This window comes from Hyla sarda, unplaced genomic scaffold (assembly GCF_029499605.1).
Source record: "Hyla sarda isolate aHylSar1 unplaced genomic scaffold, aHylSar1.hap1 scaffold_1853, whole genome shotgun sequence".
NCBI classification, from domain to species: domain Eukaryota; kingdom Metazoa; phylum Chordata; class Amphibia; order Anura; family Hylidae; genus Hyla; species Hyla sarda.
The window spans coordinates 44,321-65,846 of NW_026608503.1; the positions used below are offsets into that span (position 1 = coordinate 44,321).

Genomic DNA, 21,526 nt, shown 5'->3' on the forward strand with positions numbered 1-21,526 from the left:
GTGTCCTAAGATGTGACCACCTGTGAGTGGTATAGAGCGTCCATAGACAGTAAGAGACACCTGTGCTGTGTGATACTGTGTCCTAATAAGATGTGACCACCTGTGAGTAGTATAGAGCGTCCATAGACAGTAAGACACCTGTGCTGTGTGATACTGTGTCCTAATAAGATGTGACCACCTGTGAGTGGTATAGAGCGTCCATAGACAGTAAGAGACACCTGTGCTGTGTGATACTGTGTCCTAATAAGATGTGACCACCTGTGAGTAGTATAGAGCGTCCATAGACAGTAAGAGACACCTGTGCTGTGTGATACTGTGTCCTAATAAGATGTGACCACCTGTGAGTAGTATAGAGCGTCCATAGACAGTAAGAGACACCTGTGCTGTGTGATACTGTGTCCTAATAAGATGTGACTACCTGTGAGTAGTATAGAGCGTCCATAGACAGTAAGAGACACCTGTGGTGTGTGATACTGTGTCCTAATAAGATGTGACCACCTGTGAGTGGTATAGAGCGTCCATAGACAGTAAGAGACACCTGTGCTGTGTGATACTGTGTCCTAATAAGATGTGACCACCTGTGAGTGGTATAGAGCGTCCATAGACAGTAAGAGACACCTGTGGTGTGTGATACTGTGTCCTAATAAGATGTGACCACCTGTGAGTGGTATAGAGCGTCCATAGACAGTAAGAGACACCTGTGCTGTGTGATACTGTGTCCTAATAAGATGTGACTACCTGTGAGTAGTATAGAGCGTCCATAGACAGTAAGAGACACCTGTGCTGTGTGATACTGTGTCCTAATAAGATGTGACCACCTGTGAGTGGTATAGAGCGTCCATAGACAGTAAGAGACACCTGTGCTGTGTGATACTGTGTCCTTTTTAGTGAGACAAATGTAGGATATTGTATCTATTTAGTAGATTACGGGCTCCTCAGTGTGTACGGTTTTTTACTGTGTTTTAGATGTATTGTTGCTGTATGAGAGTGCAGTTGACCTGCTATCTGGCAGCGGCCGTGCACGTTCAGAGCAGGAGCTTCCATAGCAGGACATCTATCGCCTCCACTGTATCGCTCCCATGACCTTGTGCAGGCAGCCACAAGCCATTATTAGGATTATTCCTCCATCTACTCTATTTTATAGTTTAATATACCCAATCTCTTAAAGGAAAACTGTCAGCTTGCTCCCCCTGCACTGACTAGCGGTACTGCGGGGGACGCTGATCAGTTTGATGCTTACTGTGCCCGTATCCGCCCAGACGTTCTGCCAATATCTTCGTTTTTCCCTATATGCTAATGAAGTGCTAACTGGCACAGGCTGGGTAACTGGCACTCTGACGTCACCGCCGCCGGCCGCCCAGGTCATCAATATTGGTGGTGACATCAGAGTGCCTGTTAATATTTATTATACGCATACATAGTAGGACTTTTTTCTTTATTGTATAGAATTGTATTGTAATTTGACACACAAGGTAGTGTGTAACCTCAGGTTAGGTTTCCATCTCAGTGTGAGCTGCACAGAACTACCTTAATTTGACAAACTGAGCACGCTCAGACCAGGACGTGAGGCTAGATCACATGACCTGCATCCCAGATATCCCAGAACCGCAGAAAGGAGTGCGGAATCTGTGGCTGCAGTCAGAACCCATTAATGCAAACAAAATCTTTTAGCAAAAGATGAGTGCAATGCTTTTAAGCCTTTTCTGCCCCATAATTTTTTAGTCGCGCCGTCCATTTCATGGTGTTATCAGAAAGTACAGTTGGCCCCACAAAAATCAAGCTTCATGGCCCTGCGGATGGAAAAATAAAAATGACGTCTTATCGAAAGTGAAGAGGAAAAAATGAAAATAGTCTGTGTCCTGAAAGGAGTTTTTCAGAATTAGAATAACTGAGCTGATTTCTTTCAAAAACTGCACCACTCCTAGCCTCATGTTGTGTGTGGTATAGCAGCTCAGTTTTATTGAAGCAAATGGAGCCAAGTTGTACTACCACAGACCACCTGAGGACAGGGGTGGTGCTGTTCTTGGAAGAAATTGGGTCTGTTTTTCTAATCCTAGATAACCCCTTTAATCCCAGTATTTTCCTTGTCTGTATGAAGGCCTTAATAAAGTCATGTTATCCAGTACCTCTTATTTAGTTGATCCATTGGGGTTTCCTATCTACATCATTACAGGATTTGATGTGACCACCTGACCTCCAGTTATAGGAAGTGGTTGTTTCCAGAGCCTTCCTATTATATGTATAGTAACCATATTATATATTGTGCACGTGTGGTATATGGATGTCTTTACACTCCTCCACTATGACAATCATTTCTACACGGAGGTTTCCTATGTTTCCAGTGAGTCCTAAGCATTATGGGAACATGTAAAGCCGCCCATAGAGATGATGTACACCCCTGGCCTAGATGATGGATTCTCTGCATTTACAGGACAGTAACAGATTTATCACCTCATAGTGATTCCACAAATCCCAGATCTGATATAGAACACATATAAGCTAAACCTTCTGCTCCCTGACCGCTCCCTCACATCACAGGATGTATACGGCTGATGTTTACTCCATACCATTGAGGGGATTAGAAGAAAAGCTTTTACCCTCTTTAGGGTACGTTCACACGAACGGACCCATAGCGTATTTTACGCTATGGATCCGCTGCTGCATGGTGGCTTTACATGTCCCTGTTCGGAGCGGTCATACGCCGTTACGGGCAGACACACGTATGTGCAAGTCGCAGCGTGCATGCGCAGTATACTTGCACATCGCAGCTGCTCTCTGCCTAGCTCATAGAGCAGGGGGAGCGGCTGCAATGTGTGCAAGTACACCGCGCATGCACATCACTTCAGTGTCTCTGCTCATAGCAGCGTATTGCCACTGCCAGCAGGCACATGTAAAGCCACCATGCAGTGGTCCATCAGCGGCTGGTCTCCAGTGTAAAATACGCTGTGGGTCCGCTCCTCTGAACGTACCCTTACTCTGTAATATGACCATGACATCATCCTGAACTATGACATCATCACCAAATGTTCTGTCTATGGATGGAAGGAAAGAAGCCCCCCACAATATCTGTTTCCCTCGTGCCTGCTGAGGTGATAGCCATCTTCTCCATTACCTGACATATGCTGCCCCATATCATACATGATGGAGAGGTGATTGATCTCTTCAGGTTCCAGACTATCCCTAGACAGAAGCTTCCGTCATATCCCAACCCACTCCCACCTCCAGAATTGGTCTCTTTAGCTCCTATGTCCTTGCTTTCATCGGTTTAGTTTGCTGGTTCCTGTTCCACATTTCATATTTTACACACAGCTGACTGGGAACAACCATCATCTTCTGCCGCACTATTGGTTTGTTTCCATCTTGTTTCTTCATTGATACAATTGTTGGCTCTCTTGTTGGGGCCATGTTATCAGTGAGCCCAGACCGCAGTCATGTCTATAGTTTTTTTACTTACAGAATTGCTAACAATCTTTGACTTATGTTGGAATTGGTTCTTGAAATGTCATTTACAAGGTTATTCCTGAATTCTTTACTCTACTTGATCTGGAGAATCATTGACCATTAAAGGAGTTGTTGAGGGGCAGAAAAGGCCCCATCTCTTCTGCTTCCCGGAGCTCACTTCCGCCCTCTCCTCATCTCAGGATTATACCCTGTGAGAAGATACGATGCCTGCACACCATGACAATAACTGCACGATGTTGACCTGAATCCACACCCGCACGTGATGATCGTGAATGCCACCCCCTCCTCTTGTCTCACAAGGTATTGCTCTGAGATGAGAGGGCAGAAGTGAGCGTTGGGGGTAAAAGGAGGGATAGGACCTTTTCTGCTCCCAGGACAACCCCTTTATTATGATAATTTTGTCTCCTGTGTGTGGGAAGCAGTCATGGGGCAGAAGGTTCAGCTGTTACACGTCATTAGATGTTTGATCTGGGATTTGTAATAAATCTGGTGATGTCCTTTAAGTCCAGGGGCTATAATAGGGGTACATTTTGTGGTCCTTCCTTGAGTATAGCAGTTTCTTCAGGTTATTCTTTACGCTCATACGTCTACTGCTTTGTTTGAATTATTTTTCTTCTTCTTTCCAGGTCAGCTCTGCCCCTGACCCCCAATGTGAGCCGGATTAGCCAGGACTCTCCGTGTAGTGTGAAGTCGCTGAGCCTGGAAAGCAGCGGAAATTCCTCTGGGTTTGTGGACGCAGAAGCTCCACGTTCTTCTTTTCTACCTCGTAACCTCATCACTATGTTTGATGAGGCGTCTGAGCAGTAAATACTTCATCAGACATTTCCTCAGTATGTTCTGCAGGTTTGAGAATGAAGAAGTTGCTGCACCTTGCCCGGGTGCCTTGTTAAGTCTCCTTTGGGTGGTGTCTTATATAAAAGGTATAGGCTCCATTGTCTTGAGCTGTGACCTGGATGTGAAAGGCCAGTAAAGCCCCGTAACAGCTGAAGGTCTGACACGGAGCCCCATTAGATTTTCCTCCTTATGCTGGATGTGTGGGGCTGAAGATTATAATATCCGTTGATGACCTCACTTCTGATCATATTAGACAGAACGGTGGAGGATTCATTAACAACCATTCTGGTGACTTTGCTTTTTGTTCTTTGGTGTGAGAAAATGTATCTCCAGATTTATTGCAACGTTTATATTGATTGTATTGTAACAGCATCTGTAAGGACAGTAAACTCCTCTCTGTTCCTAAGTGACTGTGTCGCCTCCTTGCTGTGGAGGTTTGTAAAGTTACTTTTGGGAAATCTGTATATTTATAGCACGCGTGCAAGTTTTCATAAAAGATTTTTATTATTGCATTAGTAATACTGGCCTCGTGCAAAGCCCTGTCTGTACGCTCCAGCCATCCCAGGAGGAGCAGGTAAAGGCTCCTTAATCTAGAAGAGGTGTAAGGCAACTATTCCTCCTGGGCACACAAGGATAGGAAACTACAGGCTCATCTGATGCTAAGTTCTTCTGTCAAAAAGCGGAGTTTGATATTTGATGTCTGTGGGGTCTAATATAAGTGACTCATATACTGATCTGTATAGACTGGGGGTTCTTGTAGCTGCCGTCTCTCTGGACAAAGTAAATCTAACTTATACACGTCTGCTTTCGACCCATTCTTTATTTTGAGGACCTGTGTGACTACATATTGTACAATTCCTCCATGTCCTGTCTGTATCACTCTCCTTCCTGGCACAAATCACATATGCATGTAAGAGACCATAGATGTAGGGGGAAGCAATACAGGCAGAACAGATATCTGCAGTCAGTGGTATATTTATGGCCTATCTGAGGTGTAATACTGATATGGTAATGCATCCCTGGATATTCCTGGTAATTGTAGTCCTTACAGAAGTAAATAAATACCTTCTAGATAAAAGTTCTATTTCAAGTTTTAGGTTTGCTGGTTGAGGCTGGCTACATCTACGTCTCCATGTGGTCGTATCTGTCAATGCATGGAGTGTTTTTTTTCAGTAAACCATGGAGGGAGGTCAGTGCATCACTCCAGCGGACACGAATATCTGCTTATCCATATGAGGTCAGAGGTTACACCCCAGTGCAAGTATAAGATGCTGATAACCACCAGGACGTGCATAATCTGGTGGCTGTTGCACCAGTAGTCAAATTTTCCAGGACGTAAACGTTCAGGGAGGCGGGAAATGTTTATTACGCCTCCGAAGAGGGCCAGACTATCCATAAGGAGGTAGCAGCGTAGTGAAGATGGATGGCCGGAGCCCAGTCCCACCCAACGTAGATAAAAAAAGAAAAAGCGAAAGGCGGCCTGCCAGGTGAACGAGCAGAGGCGACGTACATTGCTTTGGGCGCTGATGGCGCAGAAGATGACGTAACTAGACAAGCCACTATATGCCAGGAGGGCCAGACTCCGCGTGTAGGGATGGCACAGGAGCGTGCAGTAAATGATGGGGAGCGCACCTGTGGTGAGAGAGAGAGAGACAAGTGATAAGGACTGACTGATAGTCTAGACACTTACCCTTCACCTGTGCCACCATAGAAGCCATGTGTGCAGTTCTTCCATATTCCTGCTACTAGGGCTGCACGACAAATCATGATTCTTGCCATATGTTGATATGGCTCCCCAGAAATTGTCTGGCACCATATCACGCATGCTTAGTCAGTGTTTTCCAACCAGGGTAGCTTCAGCTGTTGCAAAACTACAAATCAGAGGCACCATGGTTGGGAAACATTGTACTAAATAATAATAGGGGTGCAGGATAAACATAAAAACATGATGCTCCCCTAGCCCCAGTAGGTCTTCAGCAGATCCCGTCCACCATGCGGTTCCGTTGTCTTCTGTGTCTGACATTCAGCTGATTCCAGGATCTTTCCCGCTTAACCAATCAGTGACCACAGCAGTGTTGTGTAAGGCCAATGACTGACTGAGCAGGAAGGTCTTGTATGTCCCATAAGACACTGGACTGCATGGAGGAGAACAGGATCTGTGGCAGACTTACGGATTTATTATGTTTATTTCATGTCTCTCCCCATTAAATAAACATGGGATTTTACTATTTGTTTATTATATCGAAATCATTACATTTCCTTCCATAATCACTAATTTTCCCTAAATCGTGCAGCCCTACCATGACAGCTGGAGGAGTCCTAAAGATGGAGAGATAAGTGCCTGGATGGGGTATGCTCCATGGTAACTGCCCCGCTATTCTTTCGGTGTCAAGCACAGGAGATATGTGGTCAAAGATGAAAACTTACCTAAAGTGTTGACAAGACAGATGCCACACATGTCAAGGGTGAGGAGCTTGTGGTAGACAGATGCCCCGCCATGGTGGTTCATGAAGAGATGATACAGCACACTGCCCAGCTGGGGGCTGACACAGGCTAAGTAATGGACCACACCAAGCCACGGGACAGACAGCTGGTGCCATGGAATATGTAGAGGGAGCAGGAATAAGAAACCAAGGAGAGGAATCCCTGAAAAGAGAAGAACAACAGTAATTACATACAGTCTTCTGCTGCAATCCTTCAACCTGTGATGTCTGCAGGAAAGCTACAAGAGGCATCACAGGCGAGGGTTGTCTCTACACCTCGCTCTGCTGGTGAGAACTGTGTATTCCGAGCCCAGAGTCGTGGTTAACATGATCCCACTGAATGCACATGTCCTATCCCGTCTGTAATCTGAGGCACAGTCTTATTTACAGCCTTGGAGGTATCACAATACACAGAGCGTGTCAGCAGGGCCACTCCTTTTATGTGCCTTTACTGCAGCTCTAGTACTACCGCTCCTATACTGTACTGAATCAATAGCCCCTGTGTGGTCACCAAATGCTGTGTAACAACTAACCTGACCAGAAAGGCAGCTGTGCTAAAGACTACAATGCGTTTTGGTCAGAGGTCACACAACTTGGCAGATTCCTGACACTAGACAATGTGCTCATTACTCTGCCTACAGGCAGGACAAGGACGGGCCACTGGTGGAGATATTCCTGGGAAACTCTTGCTGTATGTCGGCGACCATTATCCTACTGAAAAACTCCAGGTGGAAGCCATGAAGGGACATGTCGTGGCCGCATGATGTCCTGTGCATATTGCTGAACCCTGTCCCTTGTAGGACTACTAATGGGGACCATCGTAAACGATGGCTCCGCAGATCATCACGCCAGCAGGGGGCAGTCTGTCACAGCACAGGCAGGATTGAAGTGCTCACCATAAGACCTCCATATTCCAGCCCAACAGTCCTCACTAAAGAGGATACTGTTCCAGTCAACGTTCCTTGTCACTCTGTCAACTGGGCAAAATGTCTTTGAGTGCATGGTAGAGGCATGTCCAGCAGTCGCCAATCTCACCAAGAGGTACACTGCCCCAAAGTAGCCTCTGAGAGCCTTTTTTTATGCTCCCCAGAGATTAAATCAGAACAAACCTGTAATCATTACTTATCTGCCCGAGACATAACTGCAGTACCAGTTTTACAGAAACCTGACCTTATCTGTATATAACTATGCATCAATCTGACATTATTATCTAGACATAACTACATAAACTATGCAGCAATCTGACATCTCTATGGATAGCAGGCTGTAGTAATGGAGTGCTGATAAATGATATGGCAGGCTGCTATGGCACAGCATTGTTCAGTGTCTGCAAATGTAAGACTCCAGGTAATTCATGGGAACTAAAAAAAAAAAAAGGGGCGAGGATGACTCGTCGGGCGCTGTAGTTCTCTGTATGGCAGGGATGACACGTCAGGAGCTGTAGTTCTCTGTATGGCAGGGATGACACGTCAGGAGCTGTAGTTCTCTATATGGTGGGGATGACGCGTCAGGAGCTGTAGTTCTCTATATGGTGGGGATGACGCGTCAGGAGCTGTAGTTCTCTATATGGTGGGGATGACGCGTCAGGAGCTGTAGTTCTCTATATGGTGGGGATGACGCGTCAGGAGCTGTAGTTCTCTATATGGTGGGGATGACGCGTCAGGAGCTGTAGTTCTCTTCCGGGGATGACGCGTCAGGAGCTGTAGTTCTCTATATGGCGGGGATGACGCGTCAGGAGCTGTAGTTCTCTTCCGGGGATGACGCGTCAGGAGCTGTAGTTCTCTATATGGCGGGGATGACGCGTCAGGAGCTGTAGTTCTCTGTATGGCGGGGATGACGCGTCAGGAGCTGTAGTTCTCTGTATGGCAGGGATGACACGTCAGGAGCTGTAATTCTCTATATGGCAGGGATGACACGTCAGGAGCTGTAATTCTCTATATGGCAGGGATGACACGTCAGGAGCGGTAATTCTCTATATGGCAGGGATGACACGTCAGGAGCTGTAATTCTCTATATGGCAGGGATGACGCGTCAGCTGTAGTTCTCTATATGGTGGGGATGACGCGTCAGGAGCTGTAGTTCTCTATATGGTGGGGATGACGCGTCAGGAGCTGTAGTTCTCTATATGGTGGGGATGATGCGTCAGGAGCTGTAGTTCTCTATATGGTGGGGATGATGCGTCAGGAGCTGTAGTTCTCTATATGGCGGGGATGACGCGTCAGGAGCTGTAGTTCTCTATATGGTGGGGATGACGCGTCAGGAGCTGTAGTTCTCTATATGGCGGGGATGACGCGTCAGGAGCTGTAGTTCTCTTCCGGGGATGACGCGTCAGGAGCTGTAGTTCTCTATATGGCGGGGATGACGCGTCAGGAGCTGTAGTTCTCTGTATGGCGGGGATGACGCGTTAGGAGCTGTAGTTCTCTGTATAGGGGGGGATGACACGTCTGGAGCTGCAGTTTTCTGTATGGTGGGGAGGACACGTTGGGAGTTGTAGTTTTCGGGATGGCAGGAGGGTGCAATAATATGTATGTAGCCCATGCCGCGCCGCGCCCCCCCCCCCCCCCATGTATGTCTCTGGTCACACGTATGTAGACTCTTTGGTCCTATGTATGTATGTATGTAGACTCTTTGGTCACACGTACGTAGACTTCAGTCTGTGGCACAGAGGAGACCACAAGGAGTATTTGCTTTGTCTGTTTACACAAGGAGTTTTCCGGATCATTGTCAGGCACTTAGCCGCCCTCTGATAAGGCTCCACATGATCCCATTGTCTGTAGTAAGGCTCCATGGCTGTATACCATTGTATCTATAGGTGTCCCCTGAGGCTGCAGTGCAGGCTGTGACCAGGCTGTATACCATTGTATCTATAGGTGTCCCCTGAGGCTGCAGTGCAGGCTGTATACCACTATCTATAGGTGTCCCGAGGCTGCAGTGCGGGCTGTGACCAGGCTGTATACCACTGTATCTACAGGTGTCCCCTGAGGCGGCTGTGATTAGGCTGTACACCATTGTATCTATAGGTGTCACGTGAGGCTGCAGTGTGGGCTGTGACCAGGCTGTATACCACTGTGTATCTTTAGGTGTCCCCTGAGGCTGCAGTGCGGGCTGTGACTAGGCTGTATACCACTGTGTGTCTATAGGTGTCCCCTGAGGCTGCAGTGCGGGCTGTGACCAGGCTGTATACCACTGTGTATCTATAGGTGTCCCCTGCGGCTGCAGTGTGGGCTGTGACCAGGCTGTGTACCACTGTGTGTCTATAGGTGTCCCCTGAGGCTGCAGTGTGGGCTGTGACCAGGCTGTATACCACTGTGCATCTTTAGGTGTCCCCTGAGGCTGCAGTGCGGGCTGTGACCAGGCTGTATACCACTGTATCTATAGGTATCCCCTGAGGCTGCAGTGCGGGCTGTGACCAGGCTGTATACCACTGTATCTATAGGTATCCCCTGAGGCTGCAGTGCGGGCTGTGACCAGGCTGTATACCACTGTATCTATAGGTGTCCCCTGAGGCTGCAGTGCGGGCTGTGACCAGGCTGTATACCACTGTATCTATAGGTGTCCCGAGGCTGCAGTGCGGGCTGTGATCAGGCTGTATACCACTGTGTGTCTATAGGTGTCCCCTGAGGCTGCAGTGCAGGCTGTGACCAGGCTGTATACCACTGTGTATCTTTAGGTGTCCCCTGAGGCTGCAGTGCGGGCTGTGACTAGGCTGTATACCACTGTGTGTCTATAGGTGTCCCCTGAGGCTGCAGTGCGGGCTGTGACCAGGCTGTATACCACTGTGTGTCTATAGGTGTCCCCTGAGGCTGCAGTGCGGGCTGTGACCAGGCTGTATACCACTGTGTGTCTATAGGTGTCCCCTGAGGCTGCAGTGCAGGCTGTGACCAGGCTGTATACCACTGTGTGTCTATAGGTGTCCCCTGAGGCTGCAGTGCGGGCTGTGACCAGGCTGTATACCATTGTGTGTCTATAGGTGTCCCCTGAGGCTGCAGTGCGGGCTGTGACCAGGCTGTATACCACTGTGTGTCTATAGGTGTCCCCTGAGGCTGCAGTGCGGGCTGTGACCAGGCTGTATACCACTGTGTCTATAGGTGTCCCCTGAGGCTGCAGTGCGGGCTGTGACCAGGCTGTATACCACTGTGTCTATAGGTGTCCCCTGAGGCTGCAGTGCGGGCTGTGACCAGGCTGTATACCACTGTGTGTCTATAGGTGTCCCCTGAGGCTGCAGTGCGGGCTGTGACCAGGCTGTATACCACTGTGTGTCTATAGGTGTCCCCTGAGGCTGCAGTGCGGGCTGTGACCAGGCTGTATACCACTGTGTGTCTATAGGTGTCCCCTGAGGCTGCAGTGCGGGCTGTGACCAGGCTGTATACCACTGTGTCTATAGGTGTCCCCTGAGGCTGCAGTGCGGGCTGTGACCAGGCTGTATACCACTGTGTCTATAGGTGTCCCCTGAGGCTGCAGTGCGGGCTGTGACCAGGCTGTATACCACTGTGTGTCTATAGGTGTCCCCTGAGGCTGCAGTGCGGGCTGTGACCAGGCTGTATACCACTGTGTGTCTATAGGTGTCCCCTGAGGCTGCAGTGCGGGCTGTGACCAGGCTGTATACCACTGTGTCTATAGGTGTCCCCTGAGGCTGCAGTGCGGGCTGTGACCAGGCTGTATACCACTGTGTGTCTATAGGTGTCCCCTGAGGCTGCAGTGCGGGCTGTGACCAGGCTGTATACCACTGTGTGTCTATAGGTGTCCCCTGAGGCTGCAGTGCAGGCTGTGACCAGGCTGTATACCACTGTGTGTCTATAGGTGTCCCCTGAGGCTGCAGTGCGGGCTGTGACCAGGCTGTATACCATTGTGTGTCTATAGGTGTCCCCTGAGGCTGCAGTGCGGGCTGTGACCAGGCTGTATACCACTGTGTGTCTATAGGTGTCCCCTGAGGCTGCAGTGCGGGCTGTGACCAGGCTGTATACCACTGTGTCTATAGGTGTCCCCTGAGGCTGCAGTGCGGGCTGTGACCAGGCTGTATACCACTGTGTGTCTATAGGTGTCCCCTGAGGCTGCAGTGCGGGCTGTGACCAGGCTGTATACCACTGTGTGTCTATAGGTGTCCCCTGAGGCTGCAGTGCGGGCTGTGACCAGGCTGTATACCACTGTGTGTCTATAGGTGTCCCCTGAGGCTGCAGTGCGGGCTGTGACCAGGCTGTATACCACTGTGTCTATAGGTGTCCCCTGAGGCTGCAGTGCGGGCTGTGACCAGGCTGTATACCACTGTGTCTATAGGTGTCCCCTGAGGCTGCAGTGCGGGCTGTGACCAGGCTGTATACCACTGTGTGTCTATAGGTGTCCCCTGAGGCTGCAGTGCGGGCTGTGACCAGGCTGTATACCACTGTGTGTCTATAGGTGTCCCCTGAGGCTGCAGTGCGGGCTGTGACCAGGCTGTATACCACTGTGTCTATAGGTGTCCCCTGAGGCTGCAGTGCGGGCTGTGACCAGGCTGTATACCACTGTGTGTCTATAGGTGTCCCCTGAGGCTGCAGTGCGGGCTGTGACCAGGCTGTATACCACTGTGTGTCTATAGGTGTCCCCTGAGGCTGCAGTGCGGGCTGTGACCAGGCTGTATACCACTGTGTATCTTTAGGTGTCCCCTGAGGCTGCAGTGCGGGCTGTGACCAGGCTGTATACCACTGTGTGTCTATAGGTGTCCCCTGAGGCTGCAGTGCGGGCTGTGACCAGGCTGTATACCACTGTGTGTCTATAGGTGTCCCCTGAGGCTGCAGTGCGGGCTGTGACCAGGCTGTATACCACTGTGTCTATAGGTGTCCCCTGAGGCTGCAGGTGTGACCTCCCTTCAGTGTTGCGCTCTTCTCAGCAGCAGGATTTGGGGGAAGGGGATGAAGCAGCTGAGTAAGCAATGTTCTCCATCTTCCTGGCTCAATCCACTTTTAGAAATTCCTCTTATGAGGAGCAGAGTGGTCACCTCCGCCGTTGGGGGGGGGGGTCAGACGTGACGTCAGCAGAAGGTCATTTGTGTAAGAACATTATGGGATTTGCATTAACAAGACTATACCACGAGTGATGAGCAGACGGTAACCCCAATCCTGACCACCACCACAGGGAGTACCTGGAGACCACACACTGACCACAACGTCTCCAGCCGTATACACACAATCATCATTAGGGTCAGACACAGATCTCCCCCTTTACACTGCTGTCTAATTTACACTCTTGCTCAAAATTTTCTAAAGTTATGCACGTCCTTTGATAAATTGTGAAAATATAGAAATACCCCCCCTCGCTCTAGTGTGCACTCCTTCTCTACCTCACACTCCACAGAGCTGGGGCATTTTCCCACCGTACAACCTCACATAGCTAGAAGTGCCGGAGCAGCAGTGTGCGCCCAACCAAACTCTGCACAATAGTAAAATCAAATCTTTATAAAGTACACAGAATGTCTAATTTAAAAAAAATATGTAATTTTGCTAAATAATCTGTTCCCTGACCTCCATATCAGTGTTTACCAATGAGAATGCCTCCAAGTCTTGCTAAACTTTGCATGCTAGGAGTTGCAGTTTTGCAACAGCTGGAGGCACCCTGGTTGGTATACACTGTACATGTACCAGAGCTGAGTGTGTGCAGCATGTGTATAGAGCAGAGCTGAATGTGTGATTATGTGTAGCTCTGCTGCATACACACGGTCACACACTCAGCTCTGCTGCATACACGGTCACACACTCAGCTCTGCTGCATACACGGTCACACACTCAGCTCTGCTGCATACACACGGTCACACACTCAGCTCTGCTGCATACACACGGTCACACATAGACCTAACAGCTGTACCTCCTCCTCCCTCCCTGCTCATACAGTGGTATTCTAGCTGTATGGTGACCATGGTTACAGTCTACAGAGGTGCAATCTCAAGAGTTTGAACATTCTTCGTCCTCAAGTGCAGCTGATGGGAAGTATTTCTGGATATTTTAGACTGGTGATCAGATTTGATTGCCATGTCTAATGGGTTAATACCGGGCATAGTGTCGGCACATTACAGCTATTACTGGGGCGACCCGATTTTAGAGCGAAGTTTTACACGTCCTCCGTGCTGGTTTATTTGTGTGTAATTATTTTGCTACTTGCACAAACTTTGAGCGTCTATAACTAGATTGTGGTACACTGCATGATTAGGAAACAGTGTATATATTGATAAATCTCCCCCACTGACCCCGTCCAGACATCTCCTCAGCAGCCGTATACACACTGACCCCGTCCAGACATCTCCTCACCAGCCGTATACACACTGACCCCGTCCAGACATCTCCTCAGCAGCCGTATACACACTGACCCCGTCCAGACATCTCCTCACCAGCCGTATACACACTGACCCCGTCCAGACATCTCCTCACCAGCCGTATACACACTGACCCCGTCCAGACATCTCCTCACCAGCCGTATACACACTGACCCCGTCCAGACATCTCCTCACCAGCCGTATACACACTGACCCCGTCCAGACATCTCCTCACCAGCCGTATACACACTGACCCCGTCCAGACATCTCCTCACCAGCCGTATACACACTGACCCCGTCCAGACATCTCCTCACCAGCCGTATACACACTGACCCCGTCCAGACATCTCCTCACCAGCCGTATACACACTGACCCCGTCCAGACATCTCCTCACCAGCCGTATACACACTGACCCCGTCCAGACATCTCCTCACCAGCCGTATACACACTGACCCCGTCCAGACATCTCCTCACCAGCCGTATACACACTGACCCCGTCCAGACATCTCCTCACCAGCCGTATACACACTGACCCCGTCCAGACATCTCCTCACCAGCCGTATACACACTGACCCCGTCCAGACATCTCCTCACCAGCCGTATACACACTGACCCCGTCCAGACACCTCCATATCTCCTCACCAGCCGTATACACACTGACCCCGTCCAGACACCTCCATATCTCCTCACCAGCCGTATACACACTGACCCCGTCCAGACATCTCCTCACCAGCCGTATACACACTGACCCCGTCCAGACACCTCCATATCTCCTCACCAGCCGTATACACACTGACCCCGTCCAGACACCTCCTCGCCAGCCGTATACACACTGACCCCGTCCAGACATCTCCTCACCAGCCGTATACACACTGACCACGTCCAGACACCTCCATATCTCCTCACCAGCCGTATACACACTGACCCCGTCCAGACACCTCCATATCTCCTCACCAGCCGTATACACACTGACCCCATCCAGACACCTCCTCACCAGCCGTATACACACTGACCACGTCCAGACACCTCCATATCTCCTCACCAGCCGTATACACACTGACCCCGTCCAGACATCTCCTCACCAGCCGTATACACACTGACCCCGTCCAGACACCTCCATATCTCCTCACCAGCCGTATACACACTGACCCCGTCCAGACACCTCCTCACCAGCCGTATACACACTGACCCCGTCCAGACACCTCCTCACCAGCCGTATACACACTGACCCCGTCCAGACATCTCCTCACCAGCCGTATACACACTGACCCCGTCCAGACACCTCCATATCTCCTCACCAGCCGTATACACACTGACCACGTCCAGACACCTCCATATCTCCTCACCAGCCGTATACACACTGACCCCGTCCAGACACCTCCTCACCAGCCGTATACACACTGACCCCGTCCAGACACCTCCTCGCCAGCCGTATACACACTGACCCCGTCCAGACACCTCCTCGCCAGCCGTATACACACTGACCCCGTCCAGACACCTCCTCGCCAGCCGTATACACACTGACCCCGTCCAGACACCTCCTCGCCAGCCGTATACACACTGACCCCGTCCAGACATCTCCTCGCCAGCCGTATACACACTGACCCCGTCCAGACATCTCCTCACCAGCCGTATACACACTGACCCCGTCCAGACATCTCCATATCTCCTCACCAGCCGTATACACACTGACCCCGTCCAGACATCTCCTCACCAGCCGTATACACACTGACCCCGTCCAGACACCTCCATATCTCCTCACCAGCCGTATACACACTGACCCCGTCCAGACACCTCCATATCTCCTCACCAGCCGTATACACACTGACCCCGTCCAGACACCTCCATATCTCCTCACCAGCCGTATACACACTGACCCCGTCCAGACACCTCCATATCTCCTCACCAGCCGTATACACACTGACCACGTCCAGACACCTCCATATCTCCTCACCAGCCGTATACACACTGACCCCGTCCAGACATCTCCTCACCAGCCGTATACACACTGACCCCGTCCAGACACCTCCATATCTCCTCACCAGCCGTATACACACTGACCCCGTCCAGACACCTCCTCACCAGCCGTATACACACTGACCACGTCCAGACACCTCCATATCTCCTCACCAGCCGTATACACACTGACCCCGTCCAGACACCTCCTCACCAGCCGTATACACACTGACCCCGTCCAGACACCTCCTCGCCAGCCGTATACACACTGACCCCGTCCAGACACCTCCTCGCCAGCCGTATACACACTGACCCCGTCCAGACACCTCCTCACCAGCCGTATACACACTGACCCCGTCCAGACACCTCCTCGCCAGCCGTATACACACTGACCCCGTCCAGACACCTCCTCGCCAGCCGTATACACACTGACCCCGTCCAGACACCTCCATATCTCCTCACCAGCCGTATACACACTGACCCCGTCCAGACACCTCCTCACCAGCCGTATACACACTGACCCCGTCCAGACATCTCCTCGCCAGCCGTATACACACTGACCCCGTCCAGACATCTCCTCGCCAGCCGTATACACACTGACCCCGTCCAGACATCTCCTCGCCAGCCGTATACACACTGACCCCGTCCAGACACCTCCTCGCCAGCCGTATACACACTGACCCCGTCCAGACACCTCCTCGCCAGCCGTATACACACTGACCCCGTCCAGACACCTCCTCGCCAGCCGTATACACACTGACCCCGTCCAGACACCTCCTCGCCAGCCGTATACACACTGACCCCGTCCAGACACCTCCTCGCCAGCCGTATACACACTGACCCCGTCCAGACATCTCCTCGCCAGCCGTATACACACTGACCCCGTCCAGACACCTCCTCGCCAGCCGTATACACACTGACCCCGTCCAGACACCTCCATATCTCCTCACCAGCCGTATACACACTGACCCCGTCCAGACACCTCCTCACCAGCCGTATACACACTGACCACGTCCAGACACCTCCTCACCAGCCGTATACACACTGACCACGTCCAGACATCTCCTCACCAGCCGTATACACACTGACCCCGTCCAGACATCTCCTCGCCAGCCGTATACACACTGACCTAGTCCAGACACGTATCCACATATAGCGTGGTAGGTTGTGGTCTGTACACAGCCTCCATGCCTCCGCCCCTCTATATATGGAACGCTCCTGAATCCAGGTCACTAGTAAAAGAGATTATGTCCGGAGCTCCTTACACTCCTCCACTCACCTCCAAAGCTTTTTAAGACTTTACATTCTTAAGTGCAGGGTCAGCTGTCAGCCTCAGGGTGAATTCACACATATGTGCAGGGTCAGCTGTCAGCCTCAGGGTGAAGTAATACAATATGCAGGCAGTGTGATGTGTACAGTGTGGCAGTATGCAGGCAGTGTGATGTGTACAGTGTGGCAGTATGCAGGCAGTGTGATGTGTACAGTGTGGCAGTATGCAGGCAGTGTGATGTGTACAGTGTGGCAGTATGCAGGCAGTGTGATGTGTACAGTGTGGCAGTATGCAGGCAGTGTGATGTGTACAGTGTGGCAGTATGCGGGCAGTGTGATGTGTACAGTGTGGCAGTATGCGGGCAGTGTGATGTGTACAGTGTGGCAGTATGCGGGCAGTGTGATGTGTACAGTGTGGCAGTATGCGGGCAGTGTGATGTGTACAGTGTGGCAGTATGCGGGCAGTGTGATGTGTACAGTGTGGCAGTATGCGGGCAGTGTGATGTGTACAGTGTGGCAGTATGCAGGCAGTGTGATGTGTACAGTGTGGCAGTATGCAGGCAGTGTGATGTGTACAGTGTGGCAGTATGCAGGCAGTGTGATGTGTACAGTGTGGCAGTATGCGGGCAGTGTGATGTGTACAGTGTGGCAGTATGCGGGCAGTGTGATGTGTACAGTGTGGCAGTATGCGGGCAGTGTGATGTTGTACAGTGTGGCAGTATGCGGGCAGTGTGATGTGTACAGTGTGGCAGTATGCGGGCAGTGTGATGTGTACAGTGTGGCAGTATGCAGGCAGTGTGATGTGTACAGTGTGGCAGTATGCAGGCAGTGTGATGTGTACAGTGTGGCAGTATGCGGGCAGTGTGATGTGTACAGTGTGGCAGTATGCGGGCAGTGTGATGTGTACAGTGTGGGCAGTATGCAGGCAGTGTGATGTGTACAGTGTGGCAGTATGCAGGCAGTGTGATGTGTACAGTGTGGCAGTATGCAGGCAGTGTGATGTGTACAGTGTGGCAGTATGCAGGCAGTGTGATGTGTACAGTGTGGCAGTATGCAGGCAGTGTGATGTGTACAGTGTGGCAGTATGCAGGCAGTGTGATGTGTACAGTGTGGCAGTATGCAGGCAGTGTGATGTGTACAGTGTGGCAGTATGCAGGCAGTGTGATGTGGGGTGTACAGTGTGGCAGTATGCAGGCAGTGTGATGTGGGGTGTACAGTGTGGCAGTATGCAGGCAGTGTGATGTGGGGTGTACAGTGTGGCAGTATGCAGGCAGTGTGATGTGGGGTGTACAGTGTGGCAGTATGCAGGCAGTGTGATGTGGGGTGTACAGTGTGGCAGTATGCAGGCAGTGTGATGTGGGGTGTACAGTGTGGCAGTATGCAGGCAGTGTGATGTGGGGTGTACAGTGTGGCAGTATGCAGGCAGTGTGATGTGTACAGTGTGGCAGTATGCAGGCAGTGTGATGTGTACAGTGTGGCAGTATGCAGGCAGTGTGATGTGTACAGTGTGGCAGTATGCAGGCAGTGTGATGTGTACAGTGTGGCAGTATGCAGGCAGTGTGATGTGTACAGTGTGGCAGTATGCAGGCAGTGTGATGTGTACAGTGTGGCAGTATGCAGGCAGTGTGATGTGTACAGTGTGGCAGTATGCAGGCAGTGTGATGTGTACAGTGTGGCAGTATGCAGGCAGTGTGATGTGTACAGTGTGGCAGTATGCAGGCAGTGTGATGTGTACAGTGTGGCAGTATGCAGGCAGTGTGATGTGTACAGTGTGGCAGTTATGCAGGCAGTGTGATGTGTACAGTGTGGCAGTATGCAGGCAGTGTGATGTGTACAGTGTGGCAGTATGCAGGCAGTGTGATGTGTACAGTGTGGCAGTATGCAGGCAGTGTGATGTGTACAGTGTGGCAGTATGCAGGCAGTGTGACGTGGCAGTATACAGGCAGTTGGGTACATACAGTATACGCCGCTCACCGTGGGTGTAGATGTTGCCCAGCTCGTTGTGCAGGTAGAAGAGGCTCCGCAGACACTCGGCTCCGCTGGCCACCGGCCGGTATCCCGTCAGCACAAACTTATTGAACTGCAGGTGTGGGGGGGAGCTGGCCCAGTCCAGGAGCCCGGGGCCCGCTCAGGAACGCCATCAGCTGACAGGACGCCTTCTCATAGGCTCGGGAATCAGCGGTACACGGGTCCCCGGGGGGACATCTCCTTGGGGCCCGCATGTAGCATACTCTGAGCAGCAGGAGTGTCTGGCAGCAGTCTCCTCGTCCAGGAGGCGTCTCAGGAGATTCCAGGTGAACGGAGGAAAGTCAGAGGGAGGGAGGGAGGGAGGGCCCCCGCACCTAATCCCACACGTCACTCCGGAGGTCTCTGCCCCCTCCCCGAGGCCTCTGTCAGCTCCGACCCCGCTCACTCTGCTCCACACGCACCACACATGGTCCTGGCATCACCAGAGTCCGGAGAACAGGCAGAGCTGTGGAGGGGGAAACAGAGTCCTAAGGGGGGTCATGTCTATAGGAACGGGGGGGGGGGATGTCTCTTACTGATGGTGACTGTACAGGGGGGGGGGTCTCTTACTGATGGCGACTGTACAGGGGGGGGGGTCTCTTACTGATGGCGACTGTACAGGGGGGGGGGTCTCTTACTGATGGTGACTGTACAGGGGGGGGTCTCTTACTGATGGTGACTGTACAGGGGGGGGGGGTCTCTTACTGATGGTGACTGTACAGGGGGGGGGGGTCTCTTACTGATGGCGACTGTACAGGGGGGGGGGTCTCTTACTGATGGCGACTGTACAGGGGGGGGGGTCTCTTACTGATGGCGACTGTACAGGGGGGGTCTCTTACTGATGGTGACTGTACAGGGGGAGGGGGGGGGGTCTCTTACTGATGGTGACTGTACAGGGGGGGGGGTCTCTTACTGATGGTGACTGTACAGGGGGGAGGGGGGGTCTCTTACTGATGGTGACTGTACAGGGGGGAGGGGGTCTCTTACTGATGGTGACTGTACAGAGGGAGGGTCCTCTTACTGATGGTGACTGTACAGAGGGAGGGTCCTCTTACTGATGGTGACTGTACAGAGGAGGGTCCTCTTACTGATGGTGACTGTACAGGGGGGGTCTCTTACTGATGGTGACTGTACAGGGGGGGTCTCTTACTGATGGTGACTGTACAGGGGGGGGGGGTCTCTTACTGATGGCGACTGTACAGGGGGGGGGTCTCTTACTGATGGCGACTGTACAGGGGGGGGGTCTCTTACTGATGGCGACTGTACAGGGGGGGGGGGTCTCTTACTGATGGCGACTGTACAGGGGGGGGGGGGGGGTCTCTTACTGATGGCGACTGTACAGGGGGGGGGTCTCTTACTGATGGCGACTGTACGGGGGGGGGGTCTCTCACTGATGGCGACTGTACAGGGGGGGGTCTCTTATTGATGGCGACTGTACAGGGGGGGGTCTCTTATTGATGGCGACTGTACAGGGGGGGGGTCTCTTACTGATGGCGACTGTACAGGGGGGGGTCTCTTACTGATGGTGACTGTACAGGGGGGGGGGGTCTCTTACTGATGGCGACTGTACAGGGGGGGGTCTCTTACTGATGGCGACTGTACAGGGGGGGGGGGGGGTCTCTTACTGATGGCGACTGTACAGGGGGGGGGGGGGGGTCTCTTACTGATGGCTGACTGTACAGGGGGGGGGGGTCTCTTACTGATGGTGACTGTACAGGGGGGGGGTCTCTTACTGATGGTGACTGTACAGGGGGGGGTCTCTTACTGATGGTGACTGTACAGGGGGGGGGGTCTCTTACTGATGGTGACTGTACAGGGGGGGGGTCTCTTACTGATGGTGACTGTACAGGGGGGGGGGTCTCTTACTGATGGTGACTGTACAGGGGGGGGGTCTCTTACTGATGGTGACTGTACAGGGGGGGGGGTCTCTTACTGATGGTGACTGTACAGGGGGGGGGGTCTCTTACTGATGGTGACTGTACAGGGGGGGGGGGGTCTCTTACTGATGGTGACTGTACAGGGGGAGGGGGGGGGTCTCTTACTGATGGTGACTGTACAGGGGGGGGGTCTCTTACTGATGGTGACTGTACATGGGGGGGGGGTCTCTTACTGATGGTGACTGTACAGGGGGGGGGGGGTCTCTTACTGATGGCGACTGTACAGGGGGGGGGGGGTCTCTTACTGATGGCGACTGTACAGGGGGGGTCTCTTACTGATGGTGGACTGTACAGGGGG

General features: G+C 51.8%; 2 protein-coding genes across 3 annotated transcripts in view; one reads left to right on the forward strand and one right to left on the reverse strand.

The window, feature by feature from the left end:
- Positions 1-5,451, forward strand: part of PKMYT1 (protein kinase, membrane associated tyrosine/threonine 1) — a 48,430-nt gene extending 42,979 nt beyond the window's left edge. Inside the window, exon 8 of one of the 2 annotated variants that reach the window (XM_056552746.1) lies at positions 4,089-4,275. In XM_056552746.1, the coding sequence (XP_056408721.1) occupies positions 4,089-4,269 (181 nt within the window). In that variant the 3' untranslated portion in view covers positions 4,270-4,275. Of the gene's footprint in view, positions 1-4,088 lie in introns of both variants that reach the window. The other variant, XM_056552747.1, reaches the window with a different exon arrangement.
- Positions 5,452-5,479: 28 nt separating this feature from the next.
- Positions 5,480-19,773, reverse strand: PAQR4 (progestin and adipoQ receptor family member 4). The gene is given in 4 exon segments (XM_056552748.1): positions 5,480-5,928; positions 6,724-6,942; positions 19,259-19,400; positions 19,402-19,773. Coding segments are annotated over 4 exon segments (900 nt in total). The 5' UTR covers positions 19,507-19,773; the 3' UTR covers positions 5,480-5,494.
- Between the last annotated feature and the right edge of the window lie 1,753 nt (positions 19,774-21,526).